Below are 20,029 nucleotides of genomic sequence, written 5' to 3'. Positions count from 1 at the left end.
CTTATTAAAGAAAAGTTAAATACTTAAATTAATTATATTTTAAATGAAATAATTTTAAAAAACTAAATAATTATTATTTAAAATATATGTTTGTAAGATAATTAAATAATATAATATTATTTAAATTAATTGAAGAATTAATCATACTAAAGTATCTTTATTTATTATAATAGAAATTATATAAATAAATTAACTAGAAATATTCAAATGTTTGTATATATTGAAGAAAAAATATATATTTAAATTAATATGAAATATTAAATTGTCTATATTTTAAAATTGTAATTCAGACTCAAACATTTTAAAAAATTAAAAATATTTAACAGTGAATCAAAATAAATTTTAAAAGAAACAATTGAAAATCATATGTAAGAAAGCAATCTCACCAGTAAAATTAAAACAATAAGGTCAAAGAAAATTTGCGGAAGCGATTAAAGTTTTCTTTCAGAATAGGCTTTATCGAATATCTTTTACATTACTTTTATAAAATACAAGAATAATATATATAATTTAATTTAATTTGAGAACAAATATAATTTTTAAAATTAATTTCCGGATGAGAAACATATATAACTCTAAAATAAAGTATATAAGTGGACCAAATCATCGTATTTACGTCTTCTTATACGGTAAAACAATAAGCTCAAAGAAAACTCGCCAAAGTGATTAAAGTTTTCTTTCGCCAAATGTGTGTGTGTGTTTTCTCTGCAATTTTTTTTATACAAGAGAAATAAGAAATTTGTCAATTTAAAGTTTCTTATCCAAAGCTAGTTAGTACTTTGAGTCGGAAGTTTCAAATAAATTTTACAATTTAAGTTAAAGTGCTCTTAAATTCCTTATAACTTTTATAAGTGTTTTACGAAAAGGATATGATTTAAAACGAAACAAATTTATAATTTAAATTTAGAACGAAACACCATTTTTTAAAATAGTTTAGAAATCAACATATTAAATGTATTTCATTTATTTTTTACAAAATGCACTTTTTAAAAAGTAAGGTCAAAGAAAATTGACATAATTTTCTTTCTCAAAGTTATATATTTGCTTTTTTCCATTTTTTAAAAGGTTCAAAGAAATTTTCTAGTTTAAAGTTTCTTGTCCAGAGTCATGGTTTCAAATGAGAATTTTCAAAGAAATTTCACAATTTAAAACTCTCTTGTATTTTTTCTTTAAACAATTACCACCATCTTTATAAATATACATTTTTATTGAGTAAAGTGATAATAGTCATTATTCATCTATTAATGGTTCTTCTCTTTTACATATCAGGATGAACTTTCTATCACAACTTTTACTTCTTTTTCTTTTCTTCTTTTATGCTTTTACATTCCAAAACATTCTCTGCAACAATCTCAGCCATGTTTGCTGCAATGAGAAGGATCGACAAACGTTGCAAATTTTTAAAGAGGGTCTTATTGATCCATCCAACAACCTCGTCACATGGTCCACTCAACAAGACTGTTGTGACTGGAAAGGAGTTCACTGTGACAATACCACAAGCAGAGTAACAAAACTTGATCTTTCCCAACAATCTCTACAAGGTGAAATCAAGTTATCTTTGTTGGAACTTCAATTTCTATATCATTTGAATCTGAGCAATAATTTCTTTAATGTTATTAGCATTCCACCAGATCAGCATGATGTCATATTTGACTTTAACCTCCATTGTCTTGACTTATACTATAATGATATTTTCATGGATAATCTTCATTGGCTTTCTCAACTTTCTTCACTCAGATATCTCGACCTTGGTTTTACAAATCTTCGATATGCTACCAATGGGCTTCATTCGTTGTTCATGCTTCCTTTTTCTCCGAGTTACGTTTGTAAAATAAACTTAGTGGACAACCAACCACCCATCATGGGTCTTCCACTTTCTCCAAACATCTTCATTATGCTCCATCCATTTTGCTCCATTACGTTGCCCACCATACCACTATAATTTGGATTTTACTTGAATCCTAGTGTCCACCATTTTCAGCCTACTCCACTACCACAAATGTTTTGGATTGTTTTGTCTTTGCTTTGCTATAAATAGAAGCACCGTGTATGTGTGTAAAATATCAAGGAAGTGAAAGAAAAATAAATAGTGCTTGTGTAGTGTGCCGTGAGGGAAGAGAGAAATATAGTGGTGTATGTAAGCTTTTAGAGTGTTGTGAGAAAGAAAGAGTGAAGTATTCTATGTGAGCTTGTATTTCAAAGTTAGTTATTAAAAGAGATATTTTTCTTAGATACCAACAAATTGGTATCAGAGCTTTCACAGTCTGAGTGTTCGAGTTAAAAAAAAAGAGAGTGAGAAATGACAAACTTTGCAAACAGTATGTCTCTACCCCAATTGTCAAAAAAAGTTAATTATGACAATTGGAGTGTGCAAATGAGAGCTCTTTTGGGATCCCAAGACGTATGGGATGTAGTGGAGAGTGGGTACGAAGAACCCACAGATGACGAAGCACGGACGGTTGCCCAACTTGCAGCGTTGAAGAAAACGCGTGTGAAGGATAAATCAACTCTATATATTTTGTACCGAGCTGTGGATGAATTTGGCTTTGAGAAGATAGTAAATGCTAAATCTTCAAAAGAAGCATGGCAGATTCTGGAGAAAGTATACAAAGGTGACAACCGAGTCAAGCAAGTCAGGCTTCAAACTCTCAGAGCCGAGTTTGAAAGTTTGAGAATGGAGGAAAAAGAAAGAGTAACCGAGTATATATCTCGGGTGGAAGCAGTGGCAAATCAAATCTGTAAAAATGGAGAGGAATTGTCAGCCAGCAGGGTGGTAGAGAAAATTTTGAGATCACTAACAGATGATTTCGAAAGCATAGTTTGCGCTATCGAGGAATCGAAGGACCTCTCAACACTCTCAGTTGAAGAGCTTACTGGGTCACTTGAGGCCCATGAACAAAGGAGAAGAAAAATGAAAGAACCTCTTGACCAAGCACTACAAGTGCAACTTGACTTAAGAGGAACTCGGAACACTCAGGGCCAAGATCCTAGAGGAAGAAGAAGAGGTGGCCGAGGACGCGGTACACGTGGCAGAGGTGGACGTGGCAGAGGTGAATTTGAAGCCGACACAAACCAGACCAGACAACAGAATTGGCGTGGTCGTGGTCAAGGAAGAGGTCGAGGAGGTCGATCTAAGTCAGGAATTGAATGCTTCAGGTGTGGCAAAATTGGCCACTACGCAAACGAGTGCAGATCAGGAAATTGCTATAATTGTGGGAAGCCAGGCCACATAGAAAAATATTGTCAGGCTGAAAAGAAAAAGGAAACAAATTTTCTTACTGAGGAAACCAATGAAGAAATTGGGATCTTATTGATGTCAAAAGATCCAGAAGCTGAGCTTGTGCCAAACTGTTCAAACAATTCGGTTTGGTACTTAGACACGGGGGCAAGTAACCACATGTGCGGAGATCAGAGTTTGTTCAACGAACTCATCAAGGTTGAAATCGGACATGTCTCATTTGGAGATGATTCCAAGGTGGCTGTAAAAGGGCGTGGAACAATCCGACACATGCAGAAGGATGGACGGATTGGAGAAATAAGGGATGTCTACTATGTTCCCGAGCTGAAAAGTAATATTTTAAGCATGGGTCAAATGATGGAAAAAGGCAACTCAGTTCTGATAAAAGATCGAGTACTATATTTGAAAGATAAAAGCGGTCGTCTGATTGCACAAGTAGAAATGAAGAAAAACCGGATGTATAAGTTGGAGCTGAATATTCTGAAAAACAAGTGTCTGAAGCTTGACGTGAAGGACGAAGCTATGGTATGGCATTTCCGGTTTGGTCACTTGAACTTTGGAGGTCTGACCGAACTATCAAAGAAGCAATTAGTACGCGGACTACCTGATGTAGAATTTGAAAAGAAGTTTTGTGAAGAGTGTGTACTCGGAAAACATCCGAGGACTAAGTTTCCGAAGTCAACTGAGTTCAAGGCAGAAGAACAACTCGGTCTGATACACACCGATCTGTGTGGACCAATCTCTCCTGATTCATTCAGTGGTAAGAAATATTTTATTTCGTTCATAGATGATTTCTCTCGGAAGACTTGGGTATATTTCTTAAAAGAGAAATCAGAAGCTTTTGATGCATTTAAGAAGTTCAGACTAATGGTGGAGAAGGAGACCAGCAAACAGATAAAAGCTGTCCGATCAGACAGGGGAGGTGAATTCACTTCAACAAAGTTTAATGAATACTGTGAACAACATGGGATAAAACGATTTCTTACAGCTCCATACTCCCCACAACAAAATGGTGTTGCCGAAAGGAATAATCAGACCATTCTTGATATGGTTCGAACCATGCTTAAAGGGAAGAATATGCCAAAGAAGTTCTGGGCAGAAGCAGTACAATGTGCAGTTTATGTGCAAAACAGGTGTCCACATACTAAACTAGATGGAATAACTCCACAAGAAGCATGGAGTGGGAGAAAGCCGAATGTCAACCATTTTAGGGTTTTCGGCAGCATGGCTTATGGTCATGTTCCTACTCAGCACAGAACAAAACTAGAAGACAAAAGTAAGAAATATGTTTTTATTGGGTACGATGAAAAAGCAAAAGCATACAAACTTTATAACCCAATTACAAACACGGTAGTTGTAAGCCAGGATGTCCAAGTTAATGAGGAAAGTGAATGGAGCTGGGACAACATGAAGGAGAAGTCATCACGGAACTCGAAGTCTGGAGAAGAGAACTCAACAATATCTGAGAAAGCTGCTGAAAGAAACCTGGAAACTATAGCTGAGAGAATCAACAATTATTCTGATGAAGAAGATGAACCTATGCAACCTAGATCTCGAAGTTTACAAGACATTTACAACTCCACTGATGAGGTACATGTAATATGTTTGTTGGCAGGAGCAGAAGATGTAAAATTTGAAGAGGCTGTGATCGATGGAAGATGGAAGAAAGCAATGGACGAAAAAATCAGCTCAATTGAAAAAAATGAAACTTGGGAGCTGACAGATCTACCCATAGGAGCTCAACCAATTGGCTTAAAATGGGTATACAAAAAGAAAATCAATGCAAATGGAGATGTGGAACGTTACAAAGCTCGTCTCGTGGTGAAGGGTTATAAACAGCAAAAAGGAATTGACTATGATGAAGTGTTTGCTCCAGTAACAAGAATGGAGACAATCCGACTGCTATTTTCTTTAGCAGCACAACACAGATGGAAGATACAGCAGATGGATGTGAAATCAGCATTTCTAAATGGAATTTTAAAAGAAGAGATCTATGTAGAGCAACCTCTCGGTTACATGAGAAGAGGTAAAGAGAAAAAAGTGTTGAAGTTGAAGAAAGCATTGTATGGCTTGAAACAAGCTCCTCGAGCTTGGAATGAGAGAATTAACACCTACTTCAAGAAGAATGGTTATGAGCAGTGTCCGTATGAGCATGCTCTATACCTAAAGAAGAACAAAGGAGATATGTTGTTCATTGCTCTATACGTAGATGATTTAATCTTCATGGGAAGCAGAAATGAGTTGGTCGTAGAGTTTAAGAAGGTGATGAAAAAGGAATTTGAGATGACTGATCTGGGTGTTATGAAGTACTTTCTTGGTTTGGAGGTGGACCAAAGCACAAAAGGAATTTTTGTGTCTCAAAAGAAGTATGCTGAGGAGATATTGAAGAAAGCGAAGATGATGAAGTGCAATCCGGTTTCTACTCCTATGGAACCTGGAACAAAACTGTCCAAACACGGAGATGGAAATCGAGTTGATGCAACCAGGTATCGCAGTTTGATTGGAAGTCTGCGATACTTGACAAATACAAGACCAGACTTGATGCTAAGTGTAGGAATCACAAGCCGTTTTATGGAGGAGCCAAGGTATTCTCATTGGAAAGCACTAAAGCGGATACTAAGGTATGTAAAGGGAACCATGTCTTTTGGATTATTGTACACCAACTCAGATCATTACCAGCTTAGTGGATATTCAGATAGTGATTGGTGTGGAGATATAGATGATAGAAAGAGCACAACTGGCTATGTTTTCTTCATGGGAGATACAACATTTACTTGGCTATCAAAGAAGCAACCCATCGTGACGCTATCCACATGTGAGGCTGAGTATGTGGCAGCATCCTGGAGTGTCCGACATGCAATATGGCTGAGAAACCTGTTGAAAAGTTTAGAGATAATGCAAGAAGAAAAGGTGTTGATCCGAGTAGATAATAGATCGGCAATTGAGTTAGCAAAGAATCTGGTAAATCATGAGAGAAGCAAGCATATTGATATTCGTTTTCATTTCATCCGTGAAAAGTTGAAACAAGGAAGCGTGGAACTTGAACATGTAGAGAGCAAGAAGCAAATTGCAGATATATTCACAAAACCATTACCAACAAGGTCATTTCAAGACTTAAGGAAGTTGATCGGCATGACAGAAGGATACAAAGTCCATTAAGTTTATGGAGGAGTTTTGTAAAATAAACTTAGTGGACAACCAACCACCCATCATGGGTCTTCCACTTTCTCCAAACATCTTCATTCTGCTCCATCCATTTTGCTCCATTACGTTGCCCACCATACCACTATAATTTGGATTTTACTTGAATCCTAGTGTCCACCATTTTCAGCCTACTCCACTACCACAAATGTTTTGGATTGTTTTGTCTTTGCTTTGTTATAAATAGAAGCACCGTGTATGTGTGTAAAATATCAAGGAAGTGAAAGAAAAATAAATAGTGCTTGTGTAGTGTGCCGTGAGGGAAGAGAGAAATATAGTGATGTATGTAAGCTTTTAGAGTGTTGTGAGAAAGAAAGAGTGAAGTATTCTATGTGAGCTTGTATTTCAAAGTTAGTTATTAAAAGAGATATTTTTCTTAGATACCAACAACGTTTGCGTCATTGTCGACTAAACATCACTTCGTCTCTCAAACATGTAAATTTTACTTTACTTGTAACTCTTGATCTTTTACGCAACTATTTCACCTCAAAATCATTAAGCTGGTTGTTTAATTTTAGTACTGACATCTCTCATCTTGACCTTAATAGAATTTATTTATCTGAGAATTTCGATCGTCAATGGCTTTCTCAGCTTCATTCTATGAAATATCTTGACCTTAGTGGAATTGATCTTCACGAAGCAACCGACTGCCTTTTGCCTATGCCTCCTTCAATATCAGACCTATACATGAGGGATTGTCAACTAACCAACATAAGTCCATCTTTAAAGTATGTGAATCTTACTTCAGTTGTCATTCTTGATCTTTCTTTAAACAATTTTAACTTTGAATTGCCACATTGGTTGTTTAATCTCAATCGTGATCTGTCTCATCTTGATCTTGAAAACAATAGATTATATGGTGAAATACCTTCAAGTTTGTTCAATTACCAAAATTTGGAATACCTTGATCTATCGGTTAACATGTTTTTTGGTTTCCTTCCTTTGACTTTGGGAAATCTCACATATTTAGTTTCCCTCAACATGGGCTATAATTCCTTTTCTGGTACAATATCTGAGATGCATTTTTCCATACTCCAAAATTTACAAGAGTTGTACTTGAGCAAGACAAGGTTTACATTTCATTTCAATCCTGAATGGATTCCTCCGTTTCAACTTAAAAGTGTTTATTTGGATTATACAAATCAAGGTCCTCAATTTCCACCATGGATATATATATTCAAAAGTTACTTTCTAGTTTATCCATGTCGAGCTCAAAATTGTCATTTGCAGTAGAGGAAAAGTTTTAGGGCTTCATAACTTGTATTGAAGGAAGGATCAATTTATTCAACAACTCAATTAGTGGAGACATGTCAAATGTCTTTCTAAATTCTTACCGCATAATGTTAAGATGTAATAATTTCACAGGAACACTCCCTCATTTATCACCAGAGGTCGATTATGTGGATTTATCTCATAACTCTTTCACAAGATCGATTCCACATTCTTGGAAGAACTTGAAATATTTGTATTTTATCAGTTTGTGAAATAATAATTTATTTGGTGAAGTTCTTGAGATACTCTCATGTTTGACAAGTTTGTTAGTTATAAACCTTGAAAAAAATGAATTTTTTTGGAGCTATACCAAACAACATGTCCAGATCCTTACAAGCGATGATATTAAGATCTAATAAATTTGGGGGAAGTATTCCGCCTCAACTATTCCCTCTCTCTCTAATTTGATTCACTTGGATGTTGCACACAATAAGCTTTCAGGATTAATTCCTCATATTACGTATAAAACAAAAAAAATGATAGCGGATAAGGATCCAACATCTCTCTTAGCTGAAGAAGACAACATTGATTTCTATGAAAAAGGTCAAGTTTATGAACGTCAACTTGACTTCAACAGACGAACCATTGACCTTTCAGCTAACAAGATATATGGAGAAATTCTTCGAAACTATTTAGGCTGATTGAAGTTCAAACATTGAATTTATCTTATAATCATTTGACTGGAACAATACTAAAGACAATTGGGAGAATGAAAAAGCTGGAATCTCTTGATCTCTCTAATAATAAGCTTTTTGGCGAAATTCAAGAAAACATGGCTAACTTGTCTTTTTTGAGTTATTTTAACCTATCATTCAACAATTTTTCTGGACAAATTCCAATAGGGACTCAACTTCAAAGTTTTAGTGTATCAAGCTATGATGGGAACCCGGTACTTTGTGGAGCTCCTCTTAGAAAGTGTAGGATGGAAAAAAATGTTGTGAATAAAATCGAACATAGAATGAAGGGAAATGGTGAATTTGATGGAGAATCTCTCTATCTTGGAATGGGCGTTGGGTTTTGGGTTTGCAGTTGGATTTTATGGTGTTTTTAGTTCTTTGCTCATTTTTAGGAAATGAAGACCAAACACTATTGATTGCTCAATCGAATGTATAACCAACTTTATGTTACTTACATGCTCAAATTCAAATTCAATAACTTCCGTAACTAAGAAGCATAAATTCAAATTCAATAACTTCCATAACTAAGAAGAACAACAGTAAGTTCATGTTGGTAAAACTAACATTATAATTTTAGTTATTTATTTTCCTGTTATTTATCCTAATTTAGGTTCTATAGATTATACTTAATTCCATATATTTTTTAATAGGCATCGGGAGAAAATATCATCAATCATTATTAAAAATTGTGACGAAAATATGAAGTGTCTACATCAATGAAGTTGAAAGAATAACTTTCTCTATGATTTTATGGCATATAGTTAAGGATTAGTCAGTGTAATCTACTAAATTAAAAAAGAGTACTGAGATGTTGTCTTCCGGCCTGAAAAGATATACTACATTTTCCAAAAATATATACTTTGCGGCACATGCGACTGATAAAGATTTGCACTTGAATTTCAAAGGAAGAACTTATGAAATTGTTTTCAATTTATCTAATAGTTACATTTATTCGTGCATGTGTTTATTTTGAACCTATTTGGATGTTTTTTGTCCGCAAATTGAAGTTAAATACTGTATCTCAAATTGAAGTAGGCTCGAAGTATAGGAGATGAAGTGGAAGGCTCATTTGCAGCTTAGCTCTGGGTTTTCAATGATGGCACATGAAGACCTTAGTTAAGTGAAAAGCCTTAGTTAATTATATTCTTACTTTTCATCTAATTATATATTGATTGGTATTTATATATTCACTACAATAAAAATGACTGTAGATAACACTACACTATATCACACGTATAAAAATATGGCCTATACATAGGAAATACAACACTTTTGTAAAATGTTACCTTTGTTACCTCTGATTGGTTTGCTGAAGTCTCATGGAAAGCTTGTAATGTTGGTGCATCGGAGAAGCCGTTGGAGCTGCCAATCTTTCCTTTACATTTTGGTAAGCAATTATTTAGTAGAAAATTCAGATGCATATACAAATATCAAAATTTAAATCAGCATTTTAATGATAATAAGTAATTGGTTTGCTAGGAAGAAAGATAGTAACTGGAAGTTTGATTGGAGGAATAAAGGAGACCAAGGAGATGATGGACTTTTCTGCGAAACACTTTGTAAAACCTGACATTAGGTCATTCCTATTGATTATGTCCACTACAATGGAGCCACTCTTAAAAGCATTGGTAAAATACAGATTTCTGATTGACATAGATACGAATGGCATCTATTATGGATTTATTTATGATTATTTGGGTTACGAATATGGTTTGAAGTGTTGATATATTGTGGTGTTTAATTGTGTGATATTTTGATTTGAACACATAATCTTTTTATATTGAATTTTTATATAAATAATTTATATAAAATTAAAAAAAAAAGTTTTACATAAAATCACATTTTAATGTTGCTTAAACCTAAAGACAACATTTATACCTATGTAATGTATATTTAATTTGAAAACGGTTATGTATTATGAAGATTTTAAACTACGATTATGTATCTTGTTAAGGGGGAGAGATACCTGCAAAGGACACTCCAACGTTCAAATTAGGCATATGTTTGAAGAGTTTTTGCTCACAAGTGAATTGTTATCACTATTTGGATATAATAGAATGTAAGTTTTAAGTAAGTACAATGGAAGAGGAATATACCTGACTTTTGGCATTGTCATCGGCTTTATCAATATGTCTAATCAGATATTTTTGGTTATTTTAACCGTATATTGGACTTTTGGTCCAATAATGATTTAAACAGTAATAACTTAAACATCGGTCCAATTATGACTCACATTGATATAACGGATAGATCAAACGGTATTTAGTGTTAATAATTCGGTCCCGAGTGTATACCCTATAAATACTATCTTTATTGAATTTTACATGAAGAAGTAAATAAACATGGTAATAGAGCTGTGATTTTGATTCTTTGACTATGTTGGAAAGAAAGAATGAAAAATGTGACGCACGAAAGAAGCTGCTTGGAAAAATAATCATGTCTAAGTCATTTCATTAAATCTATTGGAAAAGTAAACATGTCTAATTCACTCCATTAAATTTCGAACAGTTCAACCTAACCATATGTTATTCTAGTCAAATAACTCATTAAATCTCTTGGAAAAGTAAACATGTCTAATTCACTCCATTAAATTTCGAACAGTTCAACCTAACCATATGTTATTCTAGTCAAATAACAATTTCTACTGTGAACTTAGATTTTTTCCTTTGTATATCATTTTCATTTCTGGAAAAGTCCATGCAAATATCATGTTAAAAGCCCTTTACTTAATTGTACAATAAATATAAATCGAAATCAGTTGGCGATTTTATAATTATTTTTTAACAATTCATTTTTTTAAAATAAGTTTAATCATTTCAGTTGTATTAGAAGTCCCTGTCCCTTAGTTTTTCTTTTCTCAATTGATTCTTATTTTTTCAAAAGTAAAACAATCAGGTCTTTTCCATAAGTATAATACTAGCACTGCTAAAAGAAGATGTCATGTATCATCAGTTCATGTTTTTGTTTTTTAAATATGTAAGCGGCCCAAATCATCGTATTCACGTCTTCTTATAGATAATATACTTCAAAACAATAAGCTCAAAGAAAATTCGCCAAAGTGATTAAAGTTTTCTTTCCCTAATTTATATATATGTGTTTGTCTGCAGTTTTTTTTTTCATACAAGACAAATTTCAAAGAAATTTCTCAATTTAAAGTTTCTTATCCAAAGCTAGCATTTCGAGTCGGAAAGTTTCAAATAAATTTCACAATTTAAATTAAAGTTCTTTTGCATTCCTGGTTTTAATTTAACAATGTATTTTTATAACCTCCATGTGTGTTTTACGAAAAGGAAATGACTTAGAACGAAATAAATTTATAATTTAAATTTAGAACGAAACACAATTTTTAAAATTAGTTTAGAAATCAACATATTAAATGTATTTCATTACTACTTTTTACAAAATGCACTTTTTAAAAAGTAAGGTCAAAGAAAATACAGAAGCAATTAAAGTTTTTTTTTTCTCAAAGTTATATCTGTGTCTTTTTCCACCTTTTTAAAAGACAAGGTTCAAAGAAATTTTCCAATTTAAAGTTTCTTGTCCAGAGCCACAGTTTCTAACCAGAAGTTTCAAAGAAATTTCACAATTTAAAGCTTTCTTGCATTCCTTCTTTAAAATGACCACCATTTTTATAAATATACACCATTCATCTATCTCCTCTCAATTAATCTTTCTTCTCTTTTACATATCAGGATGAACTTTCTATCACAACTTTTACGTCTTTTTCTTTTCTTCTTTTATGCTTTTACATTCCAAAACATTCTTTGCAACAATCTCAGCCATGTTCGCTGCAATGAGAAGGATCGACAAACGTTGCAAATTTTTAAAGAGGGTCTTATTGATCCATCCAACAACCTCGTCACATGGTCCACTCAACAAGACTGTTGTGACTGGAAAGGAGTTCACTGTGACAATACCACAAGCAGAGTAACAAAACTTGATCTTTCCCAACAATCTCTACAAGGTGAAATCAAGTTATCGTTGTTGGAACTTCAATTTCTATATCATTTGGATCTGAGCGAAAACTTCTTTAAGGTTATTAGTACTCCACCAATTCAGAATGATGTCATATTTGGCTCTAACCTCCATTACCTTGACTTATACTATAATGATATTTCCATGGATAATCTTCATTGGCTTTCTCAACTTTCTTCGCTTAGATATCTCAACCTTGGTTTTACAAATCTTCGTTATGCTACCAATGGGCTTCAGTTGTTGTTTATGCTCCCTTCTTTGTCTGACTTACGATTGAGGTATTGTCAACTAAACATCACTACGTCTCTCAAAAATGTGAATTTTACTTCACTTGTAACTCTGGATCTTTCAGGCAACTATTTCACCTCAAAATCATTAAGGTGGTTGTTTAATCTTAGTAGTGACATCTCTCATCTTGACCTTAATCAAATTTCTTTATCTGGAAATTTTGATCTTCAATGGCTTTCTCAACTTCATTCTGTTAAATATCTTGACCTTAGTGGAATCGATCTTCACAAAGAAACCAACTGGCTTTTGGCTATGCCTCCTTCATTATCAAACCTATACATGATCGATTGTCAACTAACCAACATAAGTCCATCTTTAAAGCATGTGAATCTTACTTCACTTGTCACTCTTGATCTTTTTTTAAACAATTTTAACTCTGAATTGCCACATTGGTTGTTTAATCTCAGTCGTGATCTCTCTCATCTTGGTCTTGGAGATAGTAGTTTATTCGGTGAAATACCATCAAGTTTGTTCAACTACCAAAATTTGGAATACCTTGATCTACATTACAACATGTTTTCTGGTTCCATTCCTTTGACTTTGGGAAATCTCACATATTTGGTTTTCCTAAGCATTGGCTCTAATTCCTTTTCTGGTACAATATATGAAATGCATTTTTCCAGACTCCAAAATTTACAAGAGTTGGACTTGATCTCCACAAGGTTTCATTTCAGTCCTGAATGGATTCCTTTGTTTCAACTTAAAGAGCTTCATTTGGATGAAACAAATCAAGGTCCTCAATTTCCACCATGGATATATACACAAAAGTCACTTTCTATTTTATCCATGTCGAGCTCAAAATTGTCATTTGTAGTAGAGGAAAAGTTTTGGGGCCTCATAGCTGGTATTGATGAAAGGATCGATATATCCAACAACTCAATTAGTGGAGACATATCGAACGTCTTGCTAAAATCTGACTTCATACTTCTAAACCATAATAATTTCACAGGAACACTCCCACATTTATCACCAGAGGTCAGTTATGTGGATTTATCTCATAACTCTTTCATAGGATCAATTCCCCATAATTGGAAGAAGTTGAAACATTTGTTTTTTATCAGCTTGTGGAACAATAATTTATGCGGTGAAGTTCTTGAGAAACTCTCATGGTCCACATATTTAAAAGTTATAAACCTTGAACAAAATGAATTTTTTGGAACTATACCAAACAACATGTCCAGATACTTAGAAAGAGTGATATTAAGATCTAATAAATTTGAGGGAAGTATTCCGCCTCAGCTATTCTTTCTCTCTCATTTGATTCACTTGGATCTTGCCCACAATAATTTTTCAGGATCAATTCCTCAAATTACATATAATGCAACAGAAATGATAGCAGATAACTATTCAACACCTCTATTAGTTGGAGATGACATTGATTTGTATGAAAAAGGTCAAGTTTATGAAGGTAAAGTTAACTCGAGGAGGCGAACCATTGACCTCTCAGCTAACAAGATATCTGGAGAAATTCCATCGGAATTATTTGGGCTGATTCGAGTTCAAACATTGAATTTATCTTATAATCATTTGACTGGAACAATACCTAAGACAATTGGAGGAATGAAAAATCTAGAATCTCTTGATCTCTCTAATAATAAGCTTTTCGGCGAAATTCCAGAAAACATGGCTACCTTGTTTTTTCTGAGTTATCTTAATCTATCATGCAACAATTTTTCTGGACAAATTCCAATAGGGACTCAACTTCAAAGTTTCAATGTATCAAGCTATGATGGGAACCCAGAACTATGTGGAGCTCCTCTTACAAAGTGTAGCATGGAAAAAAATGTTGTGGATACAATCCAAAGTATAATGAAGGAAGATGGTGGATTCGGTGAAAAATCACTCTATCTTGGAATGGGCGTTGGGTTTGCAGTTGGATTTTGTGGTCTTTTTGGTTCTTTGCTCATTTTTAGAAAATGGAGACAAAAATACTATCGATTGCTCAATCCAATGTATGACTACCTTTATGTTACTTACATACTCAAATTCAATCGTAGCTGAGAAGCACAACAGTTAGTTCAGGTTAGTAAAACTAATATTATAATTTTAGTTATTTATTTTGCTGTTATTTATGGTAATTTAGGTTTTATTAGTAGATTATACTTAAATGCATATTTTTTTCGATCGAATAGACGTCGGGAGAAAATATCACCATTAGTATTAAAATTTGTTATGAAAATATGAACTGAGTCTGCATCAATAAAGTTGAAAGAATAAATTTCTATATGATTATGTGGCATATATATAAGGATTAGTTAAGGGTAATCTACGAAATTAAATCAAGAGTATTATGATGTTGTCTTCGGGCTGAAAAGATAGACTACATTTTCTAAAAATATATACTTTGCGGCACATGTGCTGATAAAGATTTGCAATTGAATTTCAAAGAAAGAACTTAAGAAATTGTTTTCAATTTATCTAATAGTTACAATTATCCGTGTATGTGTTTATTTTGAACGTATTAGGATGATTTATGTCCAAAAATTGAAGTTAAAAACTGAATCTGGAATCATTTGTAGATAGGAGATGAAGTGTGGATGATGTTTGAAATAGGGAGATGAAGTGGAGGGATCATTTACAGCTTAGCTCTTGTTTCCAAATGATGCCATGAAGAGCCTCAGTCCAACTATTGTGTCCACGAGCCTTTTGGTGTTCATTTTCTGATTTTTCGTTAATTACTATATTTTATTTCTGAGATTATGGTTCATCATCAACATTATTGTGTAGCCTCATTGAAATGGAGTGTTATGAGCAAAGTTTAGTACTTCCTAACGTAGGTGAATTGTTGTACTATAATTCAATTATTAAGTTTAATCATTTCAGTTGTATTAGAAGTTCCTCTCCCTTAGTTTTTCTTTTCTCAATTGATTCTTATTTTTTCAAAATTAAAACAAACAGGTCTTTTCCATAAGTATAATACTAACCATGCTAAAAGAAGATTGTATCAATTCATGTTTTGTTTTTAAATATTATTTTAATAGTTTTTATTTTTTATAATGTTTTAGAATAAAAAATTGTCATGTGACAATAACAGTGTAACATGACCATGATAGTGTCACGTGTCACTGTCACAAGTCATTATATTAATCTTAATTTAATCTTTTATTTTATTTTGTCTCACTACAGTTTTAATTTTTTTTAAAATTAATTAATTTTGTCTCTTTTCAAATTGGAACTAAATTTAATTTGTATATAAATGTTATACAAATATTTTTATTAAAATTTATTTTTTTATTAAATATATTTTAACAAGATTAAATTTAGTTATATTTTATATTGAGTTAATTATATAAATGTTAATTACGTTTTTTAAATATACTTATAAGTGTTAAAGAAAAACAATAACATGATACGCTGGTATAGAATTTTTAAATGACGTAGCTTGGTGAATAAATTAGTGACTTAAAATTTCATTTTCTTAACATAAAAATTTGGAGAAAATTCTATAAAAATCCTAATTAAAGGTTTGTTTTTATTGCTCATTCTTTTTCTTCCATGCTCTTCCACATTTTACCCTACAAAAATAAAGCAATATAGTAGAGTTTTTTTAAATACATAACCGGCAGTCAAGTTTTTTTAAATTTTTTTATCATAATATTTTGACGGTTTAGAAAAAGCCCGCAACTAAGTTTTTTTTTTTCTAAAATATATCTTCAGGGGTTTCTTTATCAAACCACCGAAATTGTACAAATATCTGGCACCCACATCGCACCTCTAGTACTTTGGCAGCCAAATAGAGCTTTGTTTTCCACCTTCATCAAAACTTGAGGTATTTTTGACTTTCTTCACTGCGTCATTTCCACCTTCACCTTCGTGTCTCCACTTCTTCATCTTCAGCTTTCGCTTTTCGACTTCTCCATCTTCACAATCCTTCGTCACTTTGCAATCCCTAGCCTTCTCCTCCTCCAAATCCCTAATTCCAAAACCCTAGCATTAGGAGCTCACTGATCTTGCGATTGACATTTTTTAGGAGCTTTCCGAAGGCAGTTTTGAGGAGCTTGTGATTCGCACGGGTCGCCATTTCCATCTTTTCAACCTTCGTGTCTTGTCGTTTCCATCTTCACAGCCTTCACGTCTCGGCTTCTCCATCCTCACAGTCCTTCGTCACTTCGCAACCCTAATTCCAAAAACCTAGAGCTCCCCGATCTTGCGATTGGCGTTTTCAAGGAGTTTGCGAGTGATTCGCACAAGGTGGAATCAGTCGTTTTAGGTAGCTATAAGAAATGTGAAAACTATCTCGTGTGAAATGTGAAAACTATTTCGTGTGAGAGTAAATATTTTATAGGCTTGTATTTGATATCAAAACTTCAAAATAATTCTTGAGGGTTGAATTCATCCCTCTCGTAATCTTTTATTTATAAAAATAAATTAATACATAAGATAATTTTAAACACAATATAATTATGATAAATAGAGTAATCTTAGACACAATATAATCATACGTCTTCGGGAGCTGAAAAAATAAGTTATAAATCTGTGATATTTTTCTTGCAACCTAATGCTTACAATTATCATACATATGTTTATTTCGAACCTGTTTTAGATGTTTTTGGTTTGAAAATTGAAGTTAAATATGTATCTGGCTGGCATAGGCTTGAAGTGTCGGTGATCTTTGATATATGACATTAAGTGGAGGTCGATTCGCAGCTTAGCTTTATGATGCCATGAAGTGCCTTGGTCCAACTATTGTCCACAACCGTTTTACTGTTCAATTTCTGAATTTCCGTTAATTACTATATTATAGTTCTGTTGTTATATATCTGTTTTTATCAAGATAAATGTTGGACAATTTAATTGGAATATATTAATCTAAAATGTGGTTAGATGGTGCAAAAGTTTCCTTAAATTTCTCAAGCTCCTTTCAAGTAATTTGGAAATTCTTTTTCATTAATTTAAGAGCTTGATTTATGAGGTATTTAACATAGTTTGATAATAAGCTTGTGTATCATAATGAATATAACTAAAGTTTAAATTTTCGGATAATTCTTATATTTGTTGTGGATTCTTGTTTTTTCAACTGTGTCAATTGGGTTCATATATTTGCAAAATGTATTAATTGAGTCCAAATATTTGAAAAATTAAGCCAATTAAGCCTTACCGGTTAAGTTTTCACAAACGGCGTTAAAATGTGATGACAATGAATATACTGAGGTGGATATTTTATTACGTGAAAATAATGAAATTATGACATGGAATTTAGTAAATTAAAAAAAATAGAAAAATTATGGAAGCAGCATTCAAAAATTAGAAGTTTCAGTTCTCCTCATCCACAGAGCATCTCATCCTCCATTAACTTCATCAGCCATGACCAACCTCTTTTTGCCAACCAGCACCTTAAAAACCCAAAATGGCGAACCCTAAATCGTTCCTGTTCTATTAACCACTGCTCTTCTCTTTATCACCGTAAAAGCCCCAAAATGGAGAAACTTTTCATCTACACTTTCAATGTGCAGTATAAAAATGGGTGGAAGAAAACTAATTAAAATTAGTGAGAAATTGGAATAAGATATCCATGGAAGAGAGAGAGAGAGAAAGTGTCACGAATCGTGCAAGTGCTGGAAGCTCTCAAACAAGCCTGTGCCACATCCAATGACATCACACCTTTGATTCTCCGACGGTGAAAGCGTCAATGCCGCAAGCCACCGTCAATGCCTTCACTATACCGCACTGTCGAGACCACCACCGTGAGGAACCTTGTTGTCGTTGCCGCAGAGCGAAACGCGCCACCACGCATAGCCTCTTCTTCGTGCCACAAGTAGCCTCGTTCAAACCTCCACTGCGAGTTCTCCCCTCATCCAGAAACGCAATCAGCAGCGAACAACTACACCTTCGCTGCGACACAGAAGCAATCCAGTGTCCCCATCATCTCGCGCAAATCATGTTTTCTCCTTGGCGGGTTCTTAATCTGCAAACCCAGAAAATAAACACAGTTCATCCCGAAATCAGAAACATAAACCCTAGAATTGCGCAGCCCCAATTCGTGCCTTCACTTTCCCTAAATCGTGAACTCCAACGCCTTCCACCTGCATCAGAAAACAGAAACCACGAAGAACCCTAAACAATAAAACCCATTCGTAAAAATCTCAAATTGCAAAAACCCAGAACAATGCGCCTTCTCCTTGCACCTCTTCGAACCATCTTCATTCGTCGTCATCACAAAACTCGCTTAGACAGTTGTCGTCTAGGACAAGGAACGAAGCTTATTCTCATAATAAATATTCTTACGTAAAAAACTCTTAATTTTAAAAAACATTCCACATTAACGTGGACCACGTAACTTAATTTTTCAAATATTTAGACCAAATTGAAACATTTTTCAAATATATGAACCCGATTGAGACAGTTGGAAAAACAAGAACCATTCAAGATTTTTCAATATATGAGGGTTTAAAACTAACTAAAATCTACCTCTTTGTTTGAGTTGTCATATGTTGTGGCATAGATGGTGTCAGCTTATGAGATCGATATTAGCTTCTTCTCGTATAACTTTTTCTTCGTGTTCTTTTATTCTACCCTTGTTTATGACATTTTGATTTGAAATGCGCTAGTATCTTGCAATCGAAGCAGATTACTTTTCCTTGTAATTAGTATGTTCTCTGAGTTTGAACTTAATTTTTTACGACATCATGGTTAAAACCTCCTAAAAGATAAAAAGATCACAAAGGAGACTTGAAATTAGCAAATATAGGAGTAAATAAGCAAATATGTGGGTGCAGTGAGAAAAAACTAGACACATGAAAATGGGATGCATATAGGAGAAACTCGTGGTGCAGAATGTAGAGCGTATGAACGAAATAAAAGAAGTGGGCTGTGTGCTTAGTGAAAGCGCAGTGCAGAAAATTTAACAACCCAACAAAAATAAAATTCATGGGATGGGGGTTAGTACATACGGGAGTGCATGAAAAATAATTACATAAACAGCACAAATGGTATAACCTATATGTGGAGGTATGAAAATTAATTAGAGGGGTGTAGATAATGGTACTAGATCAGCAAAAACCCTAACCCATATATCTTAATTCTTCAAAATATGAAATACTGCAAAGTTTCCCCCAATTTCATCCCCAACCCCACGACCCACACCAACCGCAACAACACAGCGCCAACGTCACTCATCACCAAGGTCACCGTCGCCGGCGGCAGTCACTATCAGAAGTCTTGCCGACGACGGCACTGGCGCCGTTCACCGCTTCGCCACCCTCAGTCGCGCGAAACTTCACAACACAGCGACCCCATGTTCACGTCTCCACTGTCTGGCCAATACCACCACCGTCAGTGCCGGTGCTAGCCGTCACGGTCGATGCACCCGCAGCGCTTAAACGGAAATGCGCGACCAAGGAGTGGCGCCATCAATTGGAAACTCCCTGACACCTATTCT

At 34.0% G+C, this 20,029-nt stretch overlaps 2 protein-coding genes across 2 annotated transcripts; both read left to right on the top strand.

The window, feature by feature from the left end:
- Positions 1–6,446: 6,446 nt before the first annotated feature.
- LOC128195341 (receptor-like protein EIX1) lies at positions 6,447–8,804 on the top strand. The gene is made up of 3 exons (XM_052872604.1): positions 6,447–7,668; positions 8,348–8,600; positions 8,781–8,804. Exons 1-3 carry the CDS (start codon positions 7,040–7,042, stop codon positions 8,802–8,804), a joined length of 906 nt encoding a protein of 301 aa, XP_052728564.1. The 5' UTR covers positions 6,447–7,039.
- A 3,259-nt stretch (positions 8,805–12,063) lies between these two features.
- LOC108328394 (receptor-like protein EIX2) lies at positions 12,064–15,425 on the top strand. The gene is made up of 2 exons (XM_017562260.2): positions 12,064–14,673; positions 15,171–15,425. Exon 1 carries the CDS (start codon positions 12,082–12,084, stop codon positions 14,650–14,652), a length of 2,571 nt encoding a protein of 856 aa, XP_017417749.1. The 5' UTR covers positions 12,064–12,081; the 3' UTR covers positions 14,653–14,673; positions 15,171–15,425.
- The last annotated feature ends 4,604 nt before the right edge of the window (positions 15,426–20,029 follow it).

The sequence above is a fragment of the Vigna angularis genome, chromosome 2 (assembly GCF_016808095.1).
Source record: "Vigna angularis cultivar LongXiaoDou No.4 chromosome 2, ASM1680809v1, whole genome shotgun sequence".
NCBI classification, from domain to species: Eukaryota; Viridiplantae; Streptophyta; class Magnoliopsida; order Fabales; family Fabaceae; genus Vigna; species Vigna angularis.
The sequence above is the reverse complement of the archived record's forward strand: the minus strand, read 5'-3'. Positions and strand labels throughout refer to the sequence as shown.

Excerpts from the sequence above, each read along its gene's own strand:
- LOC128195341 (XM_052872604.1), top strand. The coding sequence starts at position 7,040 with ATGAAATATCTTGACCTTAGTGGAATTGATCTTCACGAAGCAACCGAC. Across the intron at positions 7,669-8,347 it reads GCTCAAAATTGTCATTTGCA|GCTGATTGAAGTTCAAACAT; the intron begins GTAGAGGAAAAG and ends GAAACTATTTAG. Across the intron at positions 8,601-8,780 it reads CAAGCTATGATGGGAACCCG|GAAATGAAGACCAAACACTA; the intron begins GTACTTTGTGGA and ends GCTCATTTTTAG.
- LOC108328394 (XM_017562260.2), top strand. The coding sequence starts at position 12,082 with ATGAACTTTCTATCACAACTTTTACGTCTTTTTCTTTTCTTCTTTTAT.